The sequence below is a fragment of the Fundulus heteroclitus genome, chromosome 12, assembly GCF_011125445.2.
Source record: "Fundulus heteroclitus isolate FHET01 chromosome 12, MU-UCD_Fhet_4.1, whole genome shotgun sequence".
In the NCBI taxonomy this organism is placed as follows: domain Eukaryota; kingdom Metazoa; phylum Chordata; class Actinopteri; order Cyprinodontiformes; family Fundulidae; genus Fundulus; species Fundulus heteroclitus.
Genome location: NC_046372.1, coordinates 7,235,659 through 7,251,760, shown reverse-complemented (window position 1 = coordinate 7,251,760; position 16,102 = coordinate 7,235,659). Strand labels below are relative to the sequence as shown.

The following is a 16,102-nucleotide window of genomic DNA, read 5'->3' as shown; positions in this document are numbered from 1 at the left end:
GCGTGCCCACGCTTCTGATGAAACCCATGCAGCTCCGCTTCAGAGGGACCGAGTAAATAAGAGCGACCTGAGTGCTGATGAATATTAATAGAATGGGCTCCACAATGGAAGCAGGAGCTTCCGAAATTAACAAATGCCCATGTTTTGCAATTAAAATTAGACTTTAGGCCTTGTATATAGGGATTAACAGACGAGGATGATTAGAGAACCCGATTCCTAACTGTCATTTAATAACAGGTACAACAGGACGCATGTGCATTTATGCACAAGTAAACAACCTGAAGTATATTTTAGACGCGTGGGACTTCTAAAAACTACATTAACCGTAATGCGCTCAAGTTTGACAGTGAAAACAGTTATTGTTGCGGGCTAGGGCTCTAACATGTTTATTCCGCAGGACATACAGCATCCTCCGCTTGTCAGACATTTGATAGGACCAGTCAGCCGTCATAGGGCGGGGTTGTTGTGACTGACTGGCCTTTGGACGACCCGTGTGCGCAGGCGGCGGACTGCGCAGCAGCTGAGAAAGGGGCGGGGCAGGTAGGCAGCTCAGGCGTGTGTGTGTGTCAACAACGCCATGCATTTTGTGCTTTTTGTGGGTGCAAAAATCTTCTTCCATATAAGAGCGCGTATGTGTGTGTGATCCGTACTCTGTTTTTATAAGTACTATTTCGTGTGGTTCATTCAGTACCGTTTGCGTCTGTGGAGGCCTTGATCCTGAACTTCGTTTGCAAACTACCTTTGCAGGTTTCCAAAAGCGCCATGTGGCTCCTTTTTTTATCTACTAAGACGAAACATAGCCTGTGTACGAGGCTCAAAAGCTGATGTTTGACGTTATTTCTCATCCAAAGCGTTGCAAACTAAGCCTTTCTAGAACGTTTCCAGGTGACGAAAGGTCGCAGTAGCTCCATCTGCTGTTAGAGGAGCTGCACTGCATGTTGTCCTGGCCGAACTGAAAAGCTCTCTGTTTAAATAAAGGACAAAAAGAAAAGAAAATTGTGAATATAGGAAAATATTAAATACATTTTTATCTGTCCAATTTTTGTTAGTAAATGTCAAAGTTTAGAGAAGGACAAATGAAGCATTCATATTACATGACAGCACCAGCATTAGTCACATCTTATTGTTACTTTTTTTTCTAATGCTTGCAGAACCATCAGGCAACAATGGCAGCCTCTTTATGTGTCCTCTATTATTCTGCGCCTCCCTTCTATTTATAAAACTCTTTTAGACCTACAGGAGTAATCTTTTAAATGGCAAGCTCCCTCTCTTTTGCAATTTCCCAATAGGATCTGGGTCAATTCTCAATTGCAGCCAATTTGAGACGTCGCTCTTCCCTTTTTCCAGCTATTCTGTGCCGGATGTGTGCTCCAGCTCGTTGCCCTTGAAAGAATTAAGCTTGTTACCTCAAACCCAGAAACATAAGGTAACACTTTCTGTTTTATAATATACCAGATATTTTGTCATGTCAAGCTAAAATTCAATTGCTTCATTTTCAGTGCGAGTAAAGCAGGCGCACAGTGCCATAGTACAGTTTTACACAATGTGTTCTTTAAAGTCAGGTCATACACACTATTTTCACACAAAGGAATGTAAATAAATGTGAAGATATATGACCAGAAGTCTAACATTCATCATATTATGATATATATATATATATAATATTATGATACCAATACTAAAAGCAACAACTGCTAACATGTATAGGTCATGATGTCATGAAGAGAAGAAAGGGATGCATGTGTTTTGCTGAACAATATGGTGTGGAGGGTTTCTAAAATTTTACCAGTTTTTTCTTTTTTTTGCTGATATATGCCAAATCACTATGTTGCCCTGCTGGTTCTGTTGTGGAAATGGTTGAAGGTGTGTGAGTAGATCAAATTCATCCTCTATCACTTTATCCAAATTAGCTGCAAAAATTTCCAGCATTCTACTTTTGAAAATAAAAATAAAGTTTTCCAGTGCCAGTTTGAGGATATTTTTTTTATTACTCTGAGCGGGTTGATTCATGATGCACAGGGGCAAGGCAGCAGTCATCTCTGTATTTCATACTCGTAGCTTTCAGTTCCCAAAACCTGGATTTTTGGATAATGTCAGTGTGAGTGCAACGCATCGGGGGATTTTTATCAGAGCCTGATGGTGGCGCTGTTCATGAACTGACCCATTCTAGCCTGGCAAGCCTGGCACTGAAACTGGTGACAACCAGAGCTCTTTGTAGCCTTCACCCCGGTCCATCGTCAGCCTTCAGCACGGCAGTGAGATCAGGGCTTTAAAGAGCTCTGCTATGGTTTTCTACTTCGACATTGTACAATAAAATTCTGTCTGACTTTGATGTATTTGTTAACCTTAGTTTTAAATATTTTGTCCCTCTCTTATATTAAAGGTATCCTCTTTTGACTTTGCTCATTGAGCACTGTTTTGCTCCTTGTTGTGGTACAAGCAAAAGAGATAAAAAGAACAACGCTTCTGATTTCTCTATTTGAGCTGCTCTTTAGATAGTTTCCATGGTCTTCCTTTTATCCCCCACACAACCCCGCTCAGAATATTCTACTTATGTTTCTTCTTAAGTTAAGTCGACCCCTTAGAATAACAATTAAAGTTTTTAACAATTAATACAATCAACTTTAACAATTTTATTAGTTTTTTTTTAAATAATGCATGTTAGAATGGATTTCCTGAGTCAGAAAATAAGAAAACCATGCAGACTATGTCTAATTTAGAAAACTTGATTATTTGGATAATTTAGTCAAAAGAGAACAAAATGTAGAAGCTTGTTTGGCAACTGTTAGTTTTCATCCATCCATCCATCCATCCATTTTCCTACACGCTTATCCCTTGTGGGGTCGCGAGGTTGCTGGTGCCTATCACTGTTAGTTTTATGAAATCTATTGTTATTATCTTTTTAAAAAAGTATTTTAAAAGAGAGAATATTTTTGTTTGTTTTTCAATACAGGTGTTCTCACTGCTTTTGCAATGGAAGACTCAATTGAGTTGATTCTTCAGGACTTCAGTGGGGTCTTTCCCACCAGCAGACCCCATCCTGTGGTATCGGCCTGCACAGGTGCCTTGCTCACAGGCATGTACGGCTTATGGAGCATCTTCACCATGCCCGGCTTCCGCAAAATCCCATGGAGCCTCAAGGTACAAAATGTTTCTTCTCTTCTCTTTTTGCCTTCTGTGTTTTTTTTATTCCCGTTAAGCTCTTACTGCATGCTTGAAATGATGATGATAATAATAAAATACAAACAAATCAAGCCCAGACACACTTTGACTTGCTGATTAATCAAATGTGCTTACTTTGGAGCATAGTGCTCCATGCAAGCATCAAATGTTGGAGGAGAAGAAACTGGTGAGTCTTTAACAAATTACTATTTTTGTGATGGGTAACTAGAAAACATTCATCTGAAATGTTTTTAATGCAACTATTCTCAGTGCTGCATGTTATAACTTATAGCTATACCTCTTTTTTATTTGACGCTTTCTTGCTTTTTACCTTCCTAACTACACTATATCAGCAAACAAATTTGCTTATCTACCTTTACACACAGATGAACTCGAGTGATATCCCATTGTTGGTCCAAAGGTGGGCCAACCCTTTGCAGCTATGATAGTTTCAATTATTCTATGAAGTCTCTCCATTAGGCTTGGGTGTAGGAGTGTGTTTATAGATTTTCTTTTGAACATTCTTCTAGAAACACATTTGTGAGGTCAGACACTGATGATGGGTGGGAAGCTGTTGTCCACACTCTCTGCTCTTAATCATCCTCCATACTGTATGTTCTGTCAGGATTCTGTGCAGATTATGTTCCTCAACGCCTGAGTTGTTCATCCATATCTTCATGGACATTGCATAATCTGGTGCAAATTCATGTTAAGATAGGAAGCGGCGTATCCGTAATGCCTGAACCGTTTCCACACTGTTGTGAGTTGGAATTTGCCCCAAATGTTTTGGTTTCCTGAAGAATCCTTTCACTAGAACTATGCTGCCTTGTTCAACTCTTGAAAAATGCCTTCTTGTCTAAACTTTAGTCTAAACACATCACAGTCAGGCAAGTGCTGTTCTCCTCATGACTGCCATACCCAGACTGCTCCATTGGATTGCAAGCTAGACATGGATGTCATCCCAGGGAAAACATCTCCACTAACCTAGTCCAGTGGTGTCATGCTTCATACAACTGCATCCAATGCTTTTCATTGCATTTGGTGATTTAAGGTTTGGAAACCCATACCACTAAACTCCTTATGCAATGTTCTTGAGCTAATCTGCAGGGCACATGACGCTTGGAGGTCTGTAGCCATTCACTCCATTTCATGGCTGGATTTATTGCACAGGTGACGTCCTCTGATGGTATCACACTGGAATTCACTGAACTCCTGAGAGACCTGTTCTTTTGCAAATGTTCCTAGATGTACCCTGCATGCCCAGTTACTTTACTGTATACACTTGTGGCCATGGAAGTGGTTGGGACACCTAATATTTAGTGATTTAGTGGATATTCTTTTGACAATTAAAGGTCTGTAAAAGTTAATGGCAACCAAAAAGAATATTACTCTGGCATAGTGACATATTAAATTGAGTTTACCTGGTAGAAATTAAAGAGCGCTCTCATCTAATGATTTGTGAAGTATTTTTACAGACTGTAAGGGAAAAATATGAGCCGGTGTTGTTGACTAGAAAGCTTATTGAGGGGTGAAGCATAATTAATATGAAGCATATTAATGAAATGAACCAAAACAAAACGTTCTTATTTTAACAGTTTGTGGTCAAAAGGGTATGATGTAACAAATAGACTGCAGTGCTTATGCTCTATAGAAGTGAAAGAAAACGTCTCATGTTCCTGCTTGTTCTTGCTTTTATCTTCCACTGTAAGAGTAAGGTGATATTTACAGTAATTATAGCTCAGCTGGACAGTGTTGACTCACCACACGCTGTGTCCACTGTGGCTCAGGTTCCATATTTGCCCTCCAGTAAAAACCAGGCACAGAATGTGATGAAGCTGCTTGAGGGGCGAAGAGGGCGCTTAGCAGATCTGGGAGCAGGAGATGGAAGATTGGTGAGTGAAGAGAGCCTGTCTTATTAAAACTTTTCCTTTATCAAAATGTTTAAGGACAAATAGAACTGGTGCTGTTTTCGCTGCCTTGTTTGAATTTTACAACATTTTGCTGTGGCTTTTCCCAGGTATTTGCTGCCTCTTCTGCTGGTTTTCAGTGCACGGGGTTTGAGATCAACTCAATTTTAGTGGCATATGCGAGGAGCAAAGCCCACTGGAGAGGAATCCCTTCCAGCCAGGCAACCTTTGTTAAAAAGGACTTCTGGAAGGTAAGACCTGGATGAAAATGATCTCCTTGTGTCTGGCAAAAGTATCAATCCGAGAAGCAGTTAGAAGTAACACTGGAGAAGTTGCAGAGATCCACGGCTCAGGTCTATAGACAAGAAGACTGCTGTCTTGGCATCTGCACCACAAATCTTGTCTTTATAAAAGATTGTTGAAAAATTGTCGTTGTTGAGAGACGGCAAGAAGAGGTTCTGTCTAAATTTTGCCACAAGCCATGAAGGGGTCACAGCAAACATGTGGGAGGAGGTGTTCTGTGTTAGTTAGGACCAAATTATAGAAATTATACATTTTGGCCTATAGCACATGCAAAAGACTATGGGTGCAGGTAAACTACTGCTAAACATGACCCTAAATATAAAACCCCTCACTGTAAAATATAGTGGTCGACATTTTACAATGGGAAGGGTTTTCTCCAATATGGACAGGGAAGCTGGTCTGAGTTAATGATAAACAAGGTGGAACTGAACACAGGGAAGTTCTTGAAGAAGGCATGTAAGAAGCTGGGGTGGAGGATCACCTCCCAAGCCAGTGCCCCAAGGGAATGATTTAGTTCAGGCTAAGGATGTGTTAAAATGACCCAGTCAAAGTCAGTTCAGCTTAATTCCATTTATTTATATAAACATGTCATCTCGGGGGACTTTACAAAGTAAATTCTATCAAACCACAAAGACAGATTGGTTAAAATGTTTTCTATCTAAGGAAACCCAGCAGACTGCATCGAGTAATTGTCCTGCAGCATTCACTCCGTGAACGGTTGTTTACATTGAGTCGTTGACTTTGCTGTAACCCTTCATACAGAGCATGCATGTAGTTACAGTGGAGAGGAAAGCTCCCCTTTCACAGGAAGAAACCTGAAGCAGAACCACACTGCAAAAACGGACCTAAAAATAAGTAAAATGTTCTTAAAATATGTGTTTTTGTCCTTGATTTGAGCAGGTAAACAAGATTATCTGCCAATGGAATAAGTGTTTTGACCCCTAAAATAAAATAATTAGACATCCTGCACTTGAAACAAGATGATGGAGATGAGTCGTTCCTATTTTAAGTGCAAAAATCTCATTCCATTGGCAGATGATTTTATTTACCTGCTCAAATCAAGGACAGATACACTCATTTTAAGAAAATTTTACTCATTTTTAGATCTGTTTTTGCAGTGCAGGCTCAGTGTGAACACTCATCTACCATGATCTGACCTGAATGCAATTCAGAATCTGTTACGAGACTGTCTGACTGGGCAGAAGATATTTTCCAATTAGAATGGGCAAAACAGTTGAGTCTCTAGCTATGCAAAGCTGTTTTAGAAATAATGCTCAACACTTGCAGCTGTAATGGCAGCAGGAGGTGGATCATCAAACTCTTTACTCAGGGGGATTGAAAACAAATGCATGTGCATGCCCAAACCTTTAGTTTTATTTGTAAGAAACCATGTAGCATTTTCCTTCCAGTTCACAGTTATGCCCCACCTTGTGTTGGTCTGTCGCATAAAATCCCAATAAAATACATGAACCTTTTGGTTGTAATGTGACTTAATGTGATAACGTGAATTTTAAAGGCTACTACTTGTAATCAAAGTCCCTACTGCCTTTTCTGTCTTTAGACCGATTTGTCTTCGTACGACAATGTGACAGCTTTTCTTGCTCCCGGAGTGGTAAGCCTGCTTTTTCCTACTAAAAATCTTCTCTTCCCTTCGTATTTGCTTCTTGATTATTTATATCTTACTGTAACTGTTAACAGATGGAGTTGCTGGGAGAGAAGCTACTGAAGGAGCTTCCACAGGATGCGCTCGTCATTTCTTGCCGTTTTCCTTTTCCAAACTGGCCCCAAAAATCTGCGGAGGGCTCTGGACTTGACCAGACCTTTGCTTATGAGATCAGCTCTGTGCGCTCGCACTTGAGATATCCGACCAAAGACGGAGATGAAATGAGTCAAATGCTGCGCTAAATCATCCCTGTGCTGTTTTTTTTTTTTTTCTTTCTTAAATGAAGAATGCTGAACAATATATTTCTGTAAAGTGTGTGAGACAGTGAACCTACTGAAGAATGTCTGAAATCATTTCAAATAAGAGGAGGTGCCTATAGCTTTTGTTCAGTCTTTGCACTTTCACAACAAACTGAGCCTATTTTACTCTGCTGATTTGTGAGAATATTCAATATAATTAACACTTTTAACTAGGTCCAAAATTGTGTATTTCATACTGACAACACTGATTATATAATGGTTATGATAATAATACATGTAATTCAAAAGCACCTTTCAGGTCAATGAAATGACACTTAACAATAAAAGACAACTGTGAAAATGCAATAAAATTACAGAGGGTATGATTTGTTAAATAAGTGAGTTTTTAGTCTTGATTTAACAGAGTGAGAAGGTCGACGTGGATGTCTGGTGGGAGGGAACACGGTGAGATGGATGGAGGATGGAAGGGGGTGGCAGTGTGCAGGAGAACTGATGGATGAGGAGGGGTGAGGTTGTGAATGACTTTAGTGAATGTGTACAAGAGTATTTTGAATTATGTTCTTTCGATGAACCAGAAGACAGTGCAGCTGTTGCAAGACAGGGGTGATGTGGTGGAAAGAGGGGGTTTGGGTCATAATGCGGGTTGCTGAATATTGAACCTCCTGAAGCTTATGGAGGGAATTGTGAGGAAGACCAATGTAGGTATGTAGCCCATGGTCTAAACGTTAATGATATAACTTAATAAATCTCTTCATAGTTTGGAGAGAAGCTCAAGTTTGTTTATTCTGTAGTTTCAAAAAGACAATTAATAATCTGACCTGACTATGGTCAATGTGTTTTAATTGAAAAAAATTGCTGAACATTTTGATTGGATCATTAATTACATGAAAAATAATGGAACAAAACAAAGATTTTCTACTTGTTTTTTATTTATTTATTTATTTATTTTTGACTAGACAATACATACCCATTTTTGTTGATTCTGGCAAAGCAGATTAGACAGAAATCAAAGTGTCTCATTTTGCTAGTATAAACTAAATGTTTAGTTTAGAATTTGCTTTTATTTTGCTGTTATATGTTGTAAAATATATCCAGGTTTTATTTTAGTATCGTAGAGCTAGAACAAGCATGTGTGAAGATTTTCGAGCTAGAATACCAAACACGTATTGATTTTTTATTTTTATTTTTTCTGAAAAAAAAAACATGCGTTGGGTCAGCAGCTAGTATTTAATAGTAATAATAATAGTAATATCCTTATTGTCATTGAAACATACATTACAACGAAATTTGTTCTCTGCTTTTAACCCATCACCCTTGGGGAGCAGTGGGCTGCCATGTTAAAGAAAAAATAAAAAAAACAATAAAAATGGGAAGCGTATAGATTACATATGTATTTACATAAATGTTTTTTATTTGGAAGGGCAGCATTTTGAACTGACTAGCCACCAAATTCTGGTAATTCCTCCCAAAAAACAACTACGGTTTGATTGATCTTGTTTGTCTGGATTTTGCAAATATGGCATGTACAACTGGTAATTCAATTGTCAATTTTATTGTATATCTAAAACAGTATGAGAGAACAGATTGTTTATTTTCATAATGTTTAACCCCTCCGTGGGTAAGGTAGATACTATGCTGTTTTTTTTTGTTGTTGTTTCTAAAACAATTTATATTCTCATCCCAATCGTATCAAATGGGGAATATTTAAAATGTATATATAGAATTCCTTTGTTAATCAATTTTCGATGGCTATGAATTCAGTTGAAACTAGTTTATTAGTTATACAAACATGCACAATTCAAGTTCAGTTGATATATTCTACATTGATTGGGTATAACATTATAGCCATATATCTAATTGTGTGTTTGCATTTTTTTTTTTACTGCTCAGAAACCCCTGACCAGCCAAGGTATGAGCTCCACTGGGCCCCTGAAGGTGTTGGCAACAGATCTTTTAACTCCTGTGTGTTTCGAAGCGAGACCTCCATGATTTTAGCTTGTTCATCTATTGCATCCCACAGATTCTTCATTGGACTGAGATCTGGGGAGAACTTTGGGGCCAATTGGACATATCAAGCATGTTGTTGTTGTGTCCCTCTAACCATTCCTAACTGTTTTTGTCATTATCTTGCTGAAAGAGGCCACATCAATCAGGATTTTTTTTTCCTCCAGGAAAGGGTTTAGGTGGTCTGTCACTAAACCAAGGAATTTTGTGTCAAAGTAACATCCATTTGGATGGTATGATCTAACAGATCCCAGCAAAAAATTCCCCAAATCATCACACTATCACCTCCGGCTTGTCTTCTTCAAATAATGCATCCCGGTGTTTGCCAGGTAAGCATTGCACACAAAACACAGCCATTCACCTGAAGTACCAGAAAACTTTATCTAACCGGCCAGATCACCTTGTTCTAGTGCTCCGTAGTGACTGGCACTGCACATGCAACAAACTGTAATGCAGAATATTCTGATGCCTTTCTGTCAGAACCAGCGTCAACCTCCGCAGCGACCGTCAGATCATCTGATACATCACCAATGTCCTTTACTTAGACCACTTTTGATAGATACAAGCCACTGTAAGCACCTCTGAACAGCTGCGGTTTTGGAGGTGCGCTTGTGAAGGCTGCTTAAATGCTCGTGCATGTTTGCTGCTTCCAACATATCAACTTCTAGGACAAAAGTTTCTCTTGCTGCCTTATAATTCCCACCCAGACAGTAAGAGCCTTTTACTACAGCTGCCTGTGGTCATCAATCTGATCTGCGTCTTATGCAGACAGTTTGGCTCCCTGGGCGCTGTCAAAGATGTCCACCTGAGGGCGCTACTACTGCAAACTGACCTTGGCGCTCAGCAGCCTGAGATGATGGTTGTACAAAATGCAGGACGGTTGTGCTCTGGCCTTACAAACTTGCAGCATTAGACCTGCAATATATTCAAGATTTTTTTTTTTTTTTTTTTTTTTTACTTTTACCATGAATGCATAGGTTCAGTTTATCTCTCTTGGTCCCGCGAACAAGCAATTTATAGAACGTTTTGTACCGTTGATAACTGATGCAGAAAATGTAAATAATAATAATAATAATAATAATATCATATTCAGCGCTAACAACCCTGTTTTATTTATTTCCAATCTCACATGTGTCACCATTAACGCATCGTCTGTATATATGCTCAGTGATCGATGGCAGTCAGACCTCTTGCTTCTGTTTCCTCACAGTGACGTTAGAGAGAGAGAGAGAGCTGGATGGAGGGGGCGGGGGGCAGACCGAGAGAGCGCAGAGGGGGGGTGAGCAGTCGGGCTATAAAAGCTTCCAGGGCTCGTCTCCGGGATGCATTCTGTGTGCAGGGAAGATAATCAGTCCTCTGATGGAAGTACATAAAAACACCGTCCTCCAGCAGACCAACAGCAGCAGCAGCATGTGTGAGTCCACGCAGAGGTCCTGTGAGCCTCGGCGGAAGAGAACGGAGGAGCGCAGCGCTCCGTCGGAGATGGCTCGGATCATCACAGACCCGGCCACGGGGAAGTGCTACTGCCGGGGGAAAGTTTTGGGAAAGGTAGCGCACAGCCCCGAATCTGCCCCCGACTCTTTGGGATTTACTTCTCTCCCCGAAGGCACGGCGTTTTAACAGTTTTTGTTTCCCCCTCTTCCATCCAGGGAGGGTTTGCTAAATGTTATGAGATGACGGACCTCTCCACCGGCAAAGTTTACGCAGCAAAGATCATCCCGCACGCGCGCGTCTCCAAGCCTCACCAGCGGGAGAAGGTAAGCACGCCGCGGCGGCGTCTGTGCGCACCTAGGGGGGCACGTTACCGCGCAAATGTCTTTGGCTGCAGACGTGACCGTTGCGTCCCTTTTTCTTTGTGTGCAGATCGACAGAGAAATCGAGCTGCACAGAATACTGCACCATAAAAATATCGTGCATTTTTATCACCACTTTGAGGACAAAGAGAACATCTACATCTTGCTGGAATACTGCAGTAGAAAGGTGAGTGCAAATCATGATGAGCAAACCTTGGAAAGAAAGTAAATCGGGAGGAACTTATTTGTATTCTATTGTATGGAAGATTAAACTGGCACTTAAATGTACTCACAAAGTTGCATTAAAGATGGAACATGTTAGTCCATGATTTCTGAGAACAGGTGTAATAACTCATCTGTTTTGTCTCTCCATAGTCCCTGGCCCACATTCTGAAGGCTCGCAAAGTGCTTACGGAGCCAGAGGTGCGGTACTACCTGAGACAGATTGTTTCTGGACTAAAGTACCTGCATGAATTGGAAATTCTTCACAGGGACCTTAAATTGGGTAAGAAATCCTTATGCAGAAAATTACACAGAATTTTTTTTTTTTTTTTTTTTTTTGCATAATTTTGCAGATCTGTGCATACATGTGTAAATTCTTGCAACCAAATCTATTCATCTGCTAAAAAAAAAATCTGTGTGTAGCGCAATGCCTTTGATCTTGGGTCAGCTATCAAGTGTTCACATTGTCATTGCCTTTCTTTCCCCCAAAGGGAACTTTTTTGTGAGCGAGTCGATGGAACTGAAGGTTGGAGACTTTGGTCTCGCTGCCAAGTTGGAGCCGGCGGGAAACAGGAGGAAGACGATCTGCGGGACTCCGAATTACCTGTCCCCCGAGGTCCTCAACAAACAGGGTCATGGCTGTGAATCAGATGTCTGGGCTCTGGGCTGTGTAATGTGAGTCGGGTTCCTCTTAATCCACTGTTAGGGAATTTAAAAATGCTCAGTAAAATTAGTCATCATGAATTACTAGTGAACACCTCTTGAAGACAGAAGCTGTGTTTTCTAAAAAAAAATGCATTCATATAATGCCTTGTGTTATGCTTCAGGTACACTATGCTGTTGGGTCGACCGCCGTTTGAAACCACCAACTTGAAGGAGACCTACCGGTGTATCAGAGAGGCACGTTACTCGCTGCCTTCGTCGCTGTCACCACAGGCGAAGCAGCTCATCGCCAACCTGCTGGCCAAGATTCCAGAGGACAGACCAAATCTGGACCACATTCTGAGGCATGACTTCTTCACCCAGGTTAGACTGCCCCCCCCTGGTGCTTCGACTCGCGTTGGTTCTCTGTCTGCAAATGTCACAGGCCACCCCTCTAACCACCCGGCCACGCACTGACCCACTTTCCCCACTTCTCCGCAGGGCTTTAGTCCAGAGCGTCTGCCGCCTAGCTGCTGCCATTCGCCACCAGACTTCCACGTCTCTAGTCCTGCAAAGAGCTTCTTTAAGAAAGCTGCCGCGGCGCTGTTCGGAGGGAAGAGAGATAAGGTCAAATACTACGAGACCCTGAGTGAGTATTATTTGATGACTATCGAATCGATTCAGATGATGGCTGAACGCAACCTTCCGGGAGTCAGTTTGTGCGGCATCAACGATTGATGTTTGCTGTTTCCTTTGCAGACAAGTTAACTAAGGAGGAGGAGGAGATCTACAAACTGCAGCATGACTTGGAGAGGACTGTCATCAGTCAGCAACAGAGCAAAAAGATGTCCGAGGTAAGAAGGCAAAGGCACTATGCGCACAGGGGGATGGGTGGTCTGCTTTTGCAGGTGTATTAGTCACAGAGCAGTTAAACCTTATTTGGCTTTGTGATACCCCGCTGTACGGAATCCAATGAATCATCCTCCGTAGCCGCAGCAAAAACTTTCTAACAAGCACAGTTTCTGAACTAGCTGAAAGCACTTTATCCTCAACCTTTAAAGCCAGCCACTTTGAAATCTGCGGGCGACCACTGAGTCATAGTAGGAAGGGATGATCTAAACTCACAGATTCTGAGCCCTGTCATCACTCGTTCCCACCTCAGAATGGAAGTCCACTTCCGCCATCTGCCGGGAGCCCCGTCGCCTTGGCAACAGAGAGTCAGTCACCGGCGACGCAAGACACCATTCGACTAATCGTCAGGGGGAGTCTGGGCAGCTGTAGCAGCAGCAGTGAATGTAAGTTACACCATGAGTGAAATTATAACGTGTGATAAAGATCCGAAATGACAGCTGGAGTGTGCTCTTACCTCTGATGCGTCTAAACGGTACTCGTTTTGTTCCTAAAGGTCTGGAAGACAGCACAACAGGCAGTGTGGCCGAGACTGTTGCCAGTGTGCTAAGAGGATGTCTAGAGAATATGCCTAAAGGTGAGTTAATTACTGACTAATTAAAATCCAATTACTTTTAGCCTATCCTATCCTTGCCCTAGATCTTCCTTGTATTTGTATTCTGATCCTGACCTGTGTTCACACCTTGCAGCAAATGACACTCCTCAGACGTTAAACAGCTGCGGCCTTCAATGGGTCACCAAATGGGTGGACTACTCCAACAAGTACGGCTTCGGCTACCAGTTGTCCGATCACACGGTTGGCGTCCTCTTCAACAACGGCACCCACATGAGCCTCCTGCCGGATAGAAAGTACGCGGTAGTCGATGCTATCATAACACCTGTAGTTAGGGGTAGGGGTATGGTTGGTCATCATATTTATGGGAAGTATCTACTTAAGGTTTGGGCACATAGATTTACCAAAGGAAAATTAGTTAATTTATGGATTGGGTTATTTATTTATTTCACACATTCAGCCCCTATTTTCACTAAATGAATCATTTTTATCTGTGACTGTTTCTCCGATTGGTTGTTTATCATGGTGTGCGCTCTTCATTGCAGGACCATCCATTACTACGCAGAGTTAGGCCAGCGCTCTGTCTTTCCCACCTGCGAGGTTCCTGAGCACTTTGTGGGCCAAGTGACTGTGCTTAAGTACTTTTCCCACTACATGGAGGAAAACCTCATGGATGTAAGTGAAACTTCCAGTCTCCCAAGCCTAACTGCATCTCTCTTGCTGCTATTTTTTTTCCTTTTTCGGTCCACGCCCTGAAAGAATCGGATACGTTCAAGTTGCAGCCTGTCTTAATGCTGAGGTGTTTGTCTTGTTGCTTTCTCAGGGCGGGGACCTCGGTACTACAACAGATGTACACATGCCCAGACTCTACCTGCTGCAGTGGCTCAAGTCAGACCGCGCCCTCATGATGCTTTTTAACGATGGCACCTTCCAGGTAAACACACCCACTGTTGCGAAAAACACAGCCGTTGCTGGGCATGCTCAGAGGAGCTGTTTGGGTGCAAACCCTGACATCTTTCCTCAACAACACTACAGAACAAGTAATAGGAGAAAGGTAAAAGATTTTAATGCCTTTCTGTTTTTATTCACAAAGGTCAACTTTTACCACGATCACACCAAGATCATCCTGTGCTGCCAGAGGGACGAGTACATGCTGACTTACATCAACGAGGAACGAGTGTCCAAAACCTTCAAACTCAGCTCCCTGCTGACGTCTGGCTGCCCCGATGACCTGCGCCAGCGCCTGGTGTACTCCCTCAATATGCTCCTGCAGAGATGCAGCTAAACCCCCCAAAAATCTGCTTTGGACTGAACAACTAAAGGGGGAAAAAAAAAATCCACCCACTGTGTTGCTGCAGTGCTGCAGAGGAACAGGGAACCAGCGAAGGAACGGGCGGATCTGCAAGGCTGGGCATGAGCAAAATGAATTAACATTCCTCCACCGTTGCACCGTCATGACTCAGCGTCGATGCAGGCGAAAGAATAATGCAGAGAGAGACTAAAAGAGCCTGGGAGTATGAAATGTAGCACAATGAATGTTAATGGGAACTAAAGGGCTGATTAGTAGTGATGGAAAATAGAGAGAGAGAGAGAGCGAGGACCATGGATGTTGGTACGAACGTGAAACCTCAAATGTTTTTGGGGAGAAATTTAAAAAAAAGAGATTTCGGGCATGTAATAAGACTAATGCTGGGCTGGCACCAGCTCAGGTGTGTACAGAACAGTTGGTTTGATTCCAGAGGCATAAAATGATGCTCTGAACCTTAGCAGAGCTGGACTATGAGATACTGTAAATGATGTACAGCGTATGTCCAAACCATCCCAGCCATGGAGAGAGAGGACTCGCGTGGATGTTGCAGGGTTTAAATGAGTGCATGTCCATCTGAGTGGGAGGGGGTGTAATATCACACTAACTTTTAAAAACTGTGATTTGTTTGTTGTCTTTACTGACAGATGGGCTCAGCACTCTGAGCGAGAGATGATGTAGAATGACATAACACCAGGTCTTTTAAAGATCATTTAAGAGCCATTATCACCTAGGTAACAATGTCTTAAATAACTTATTGTGTCATAAAAGTGCCGTATTTATTTATTTAATAAAGAACAGTGTTTTCTACAAAAAAGGAAACTGAGTGCACTTTTCTTTTGAGTGTTTCTACAACAATTTTGTGTACAAAGACACTTGGGAGGTATTGAAGTTTATTGAAATGTCCTTAAAAGGATAGTTCAGGATTTCTTTTAAATAAGAGTCGTAACAGCTGTTAAGAAACTATCCCGCCAGCAGTTAATATCTCACCTTAAGCGGACAACTCTCTTGGCATCTCTGTTTATTATGAATCAAGATGAGAATGAAGCTAACTGCTAGTCCCATGAGGCCCAAGACCTAATTGGACTTTAATCTAAATGTTTCTTTATGAGCTTTAAACCGTGGTCCTGTTAGCAAAGGGTGGATATTTGCAAAAAACCTGATGATTATTTACACAGGAAATTGGGGTCGGCGGTGGTCCGCCCATAATGTTCTTCCTGCGTGAAACGAGTACTGAGAACAGAACATGCAAAGCATAAAAAGAAAAATAGGGTCATTTAAGTGAATGTTTTATATATTTTAGACATATTTTTATTACATTTTTACACTGACCTATGTGTCTATGTGTTATTCTGACTTGAAACAGTTTCCATGTTCT

At 41.6% G+C, this 16,102-nt stretch overlaps 2 protein-coding genes across 2 annotated transcripts; both read left to right on the top strand.

The window, feature by feature from the left end:
• The first annotated feature begins 2,953 nt into the window (after positions 1 to 2,953).
• Positions 2,954 to 7,669, top strand: si:dkey-190g11.3 (uncharacterized protein LOC567059 homolog). The gene is given in 6 exon segments (XM_036143860.1): positions 2,954 to 3,141; positions 4,950 to 5,054; positions 5,180 to 5,320; positions 6,934 to 6,984; positions 7,071 to 7,241; positions 7,243 to 7,669. Coding segments are annotated over 6 exon segments (654 nt in total). The 5' UTR covers positions 2,954 to 2,973; the 3' UTR covers positions 7,261 to 7,669.
• A 2,900-nt stretch (positions 7,670 to 10,569) lies between these two features.
• On the top strand, positions 10,570 to 15,534 carry plk2b (polo-like kinase 2b (Drosophila)). The gene is made up of 14 exons (XM_021320223.2): positions 10,570 to 10,847; positions 10,949 to 11,056; positions 11,163 to 11,279; positions 11,468 to 11,597; positions 11,806 to 11,989; positions 12,142 to 12,340; positions 12,458 to 12,605; positions 12,716 to 12,810; positions 13,119 to 13,251; positions 13,362 to 13,442; positions 13,555 to 13,714; positions 13,964 to 14,093; positions 14,242 to 14,352; positions 14,512 to 15,534. The coding sequence occupies exons 1-14, from the start codon at positions 10,659 to 10,661 to the stop codon at positions 14,701 to 14,703; spliced, it is 1,977 nt and encodes a 658-aa protein (XP_021175898.1). The 5' UTR covers positions 10,570 to 10,658; the 3' UTR covers positions 14,704 to 15,534.
• The last annotated feature ends 568 nt before the right edge of the window (positions 15,535 to 16,102 follow it).

Coding starts and splice junctions, on each gene's coding strand:
- plk2b (XM_021320223.2), top strand. CDS start 10,659: ATGGAAGTACATAAAAACACCGTCCTCCAGCAGACCAACAGCAGCAGC. Junction 12,811..13,118: donor AGAGCAAAAAGATGTCCGAG/GTAAGAAGGCAA, acceptor TTCCCACCTCAG/AATGGAAGTCCACTTCCGCC. Junction 14,353..14,511: donor TTAACGATGGCACCTTCCAG/GTAAACACACCC, acceptor TTATTCACAAAG/GTCAACTTTTACCACGATCA.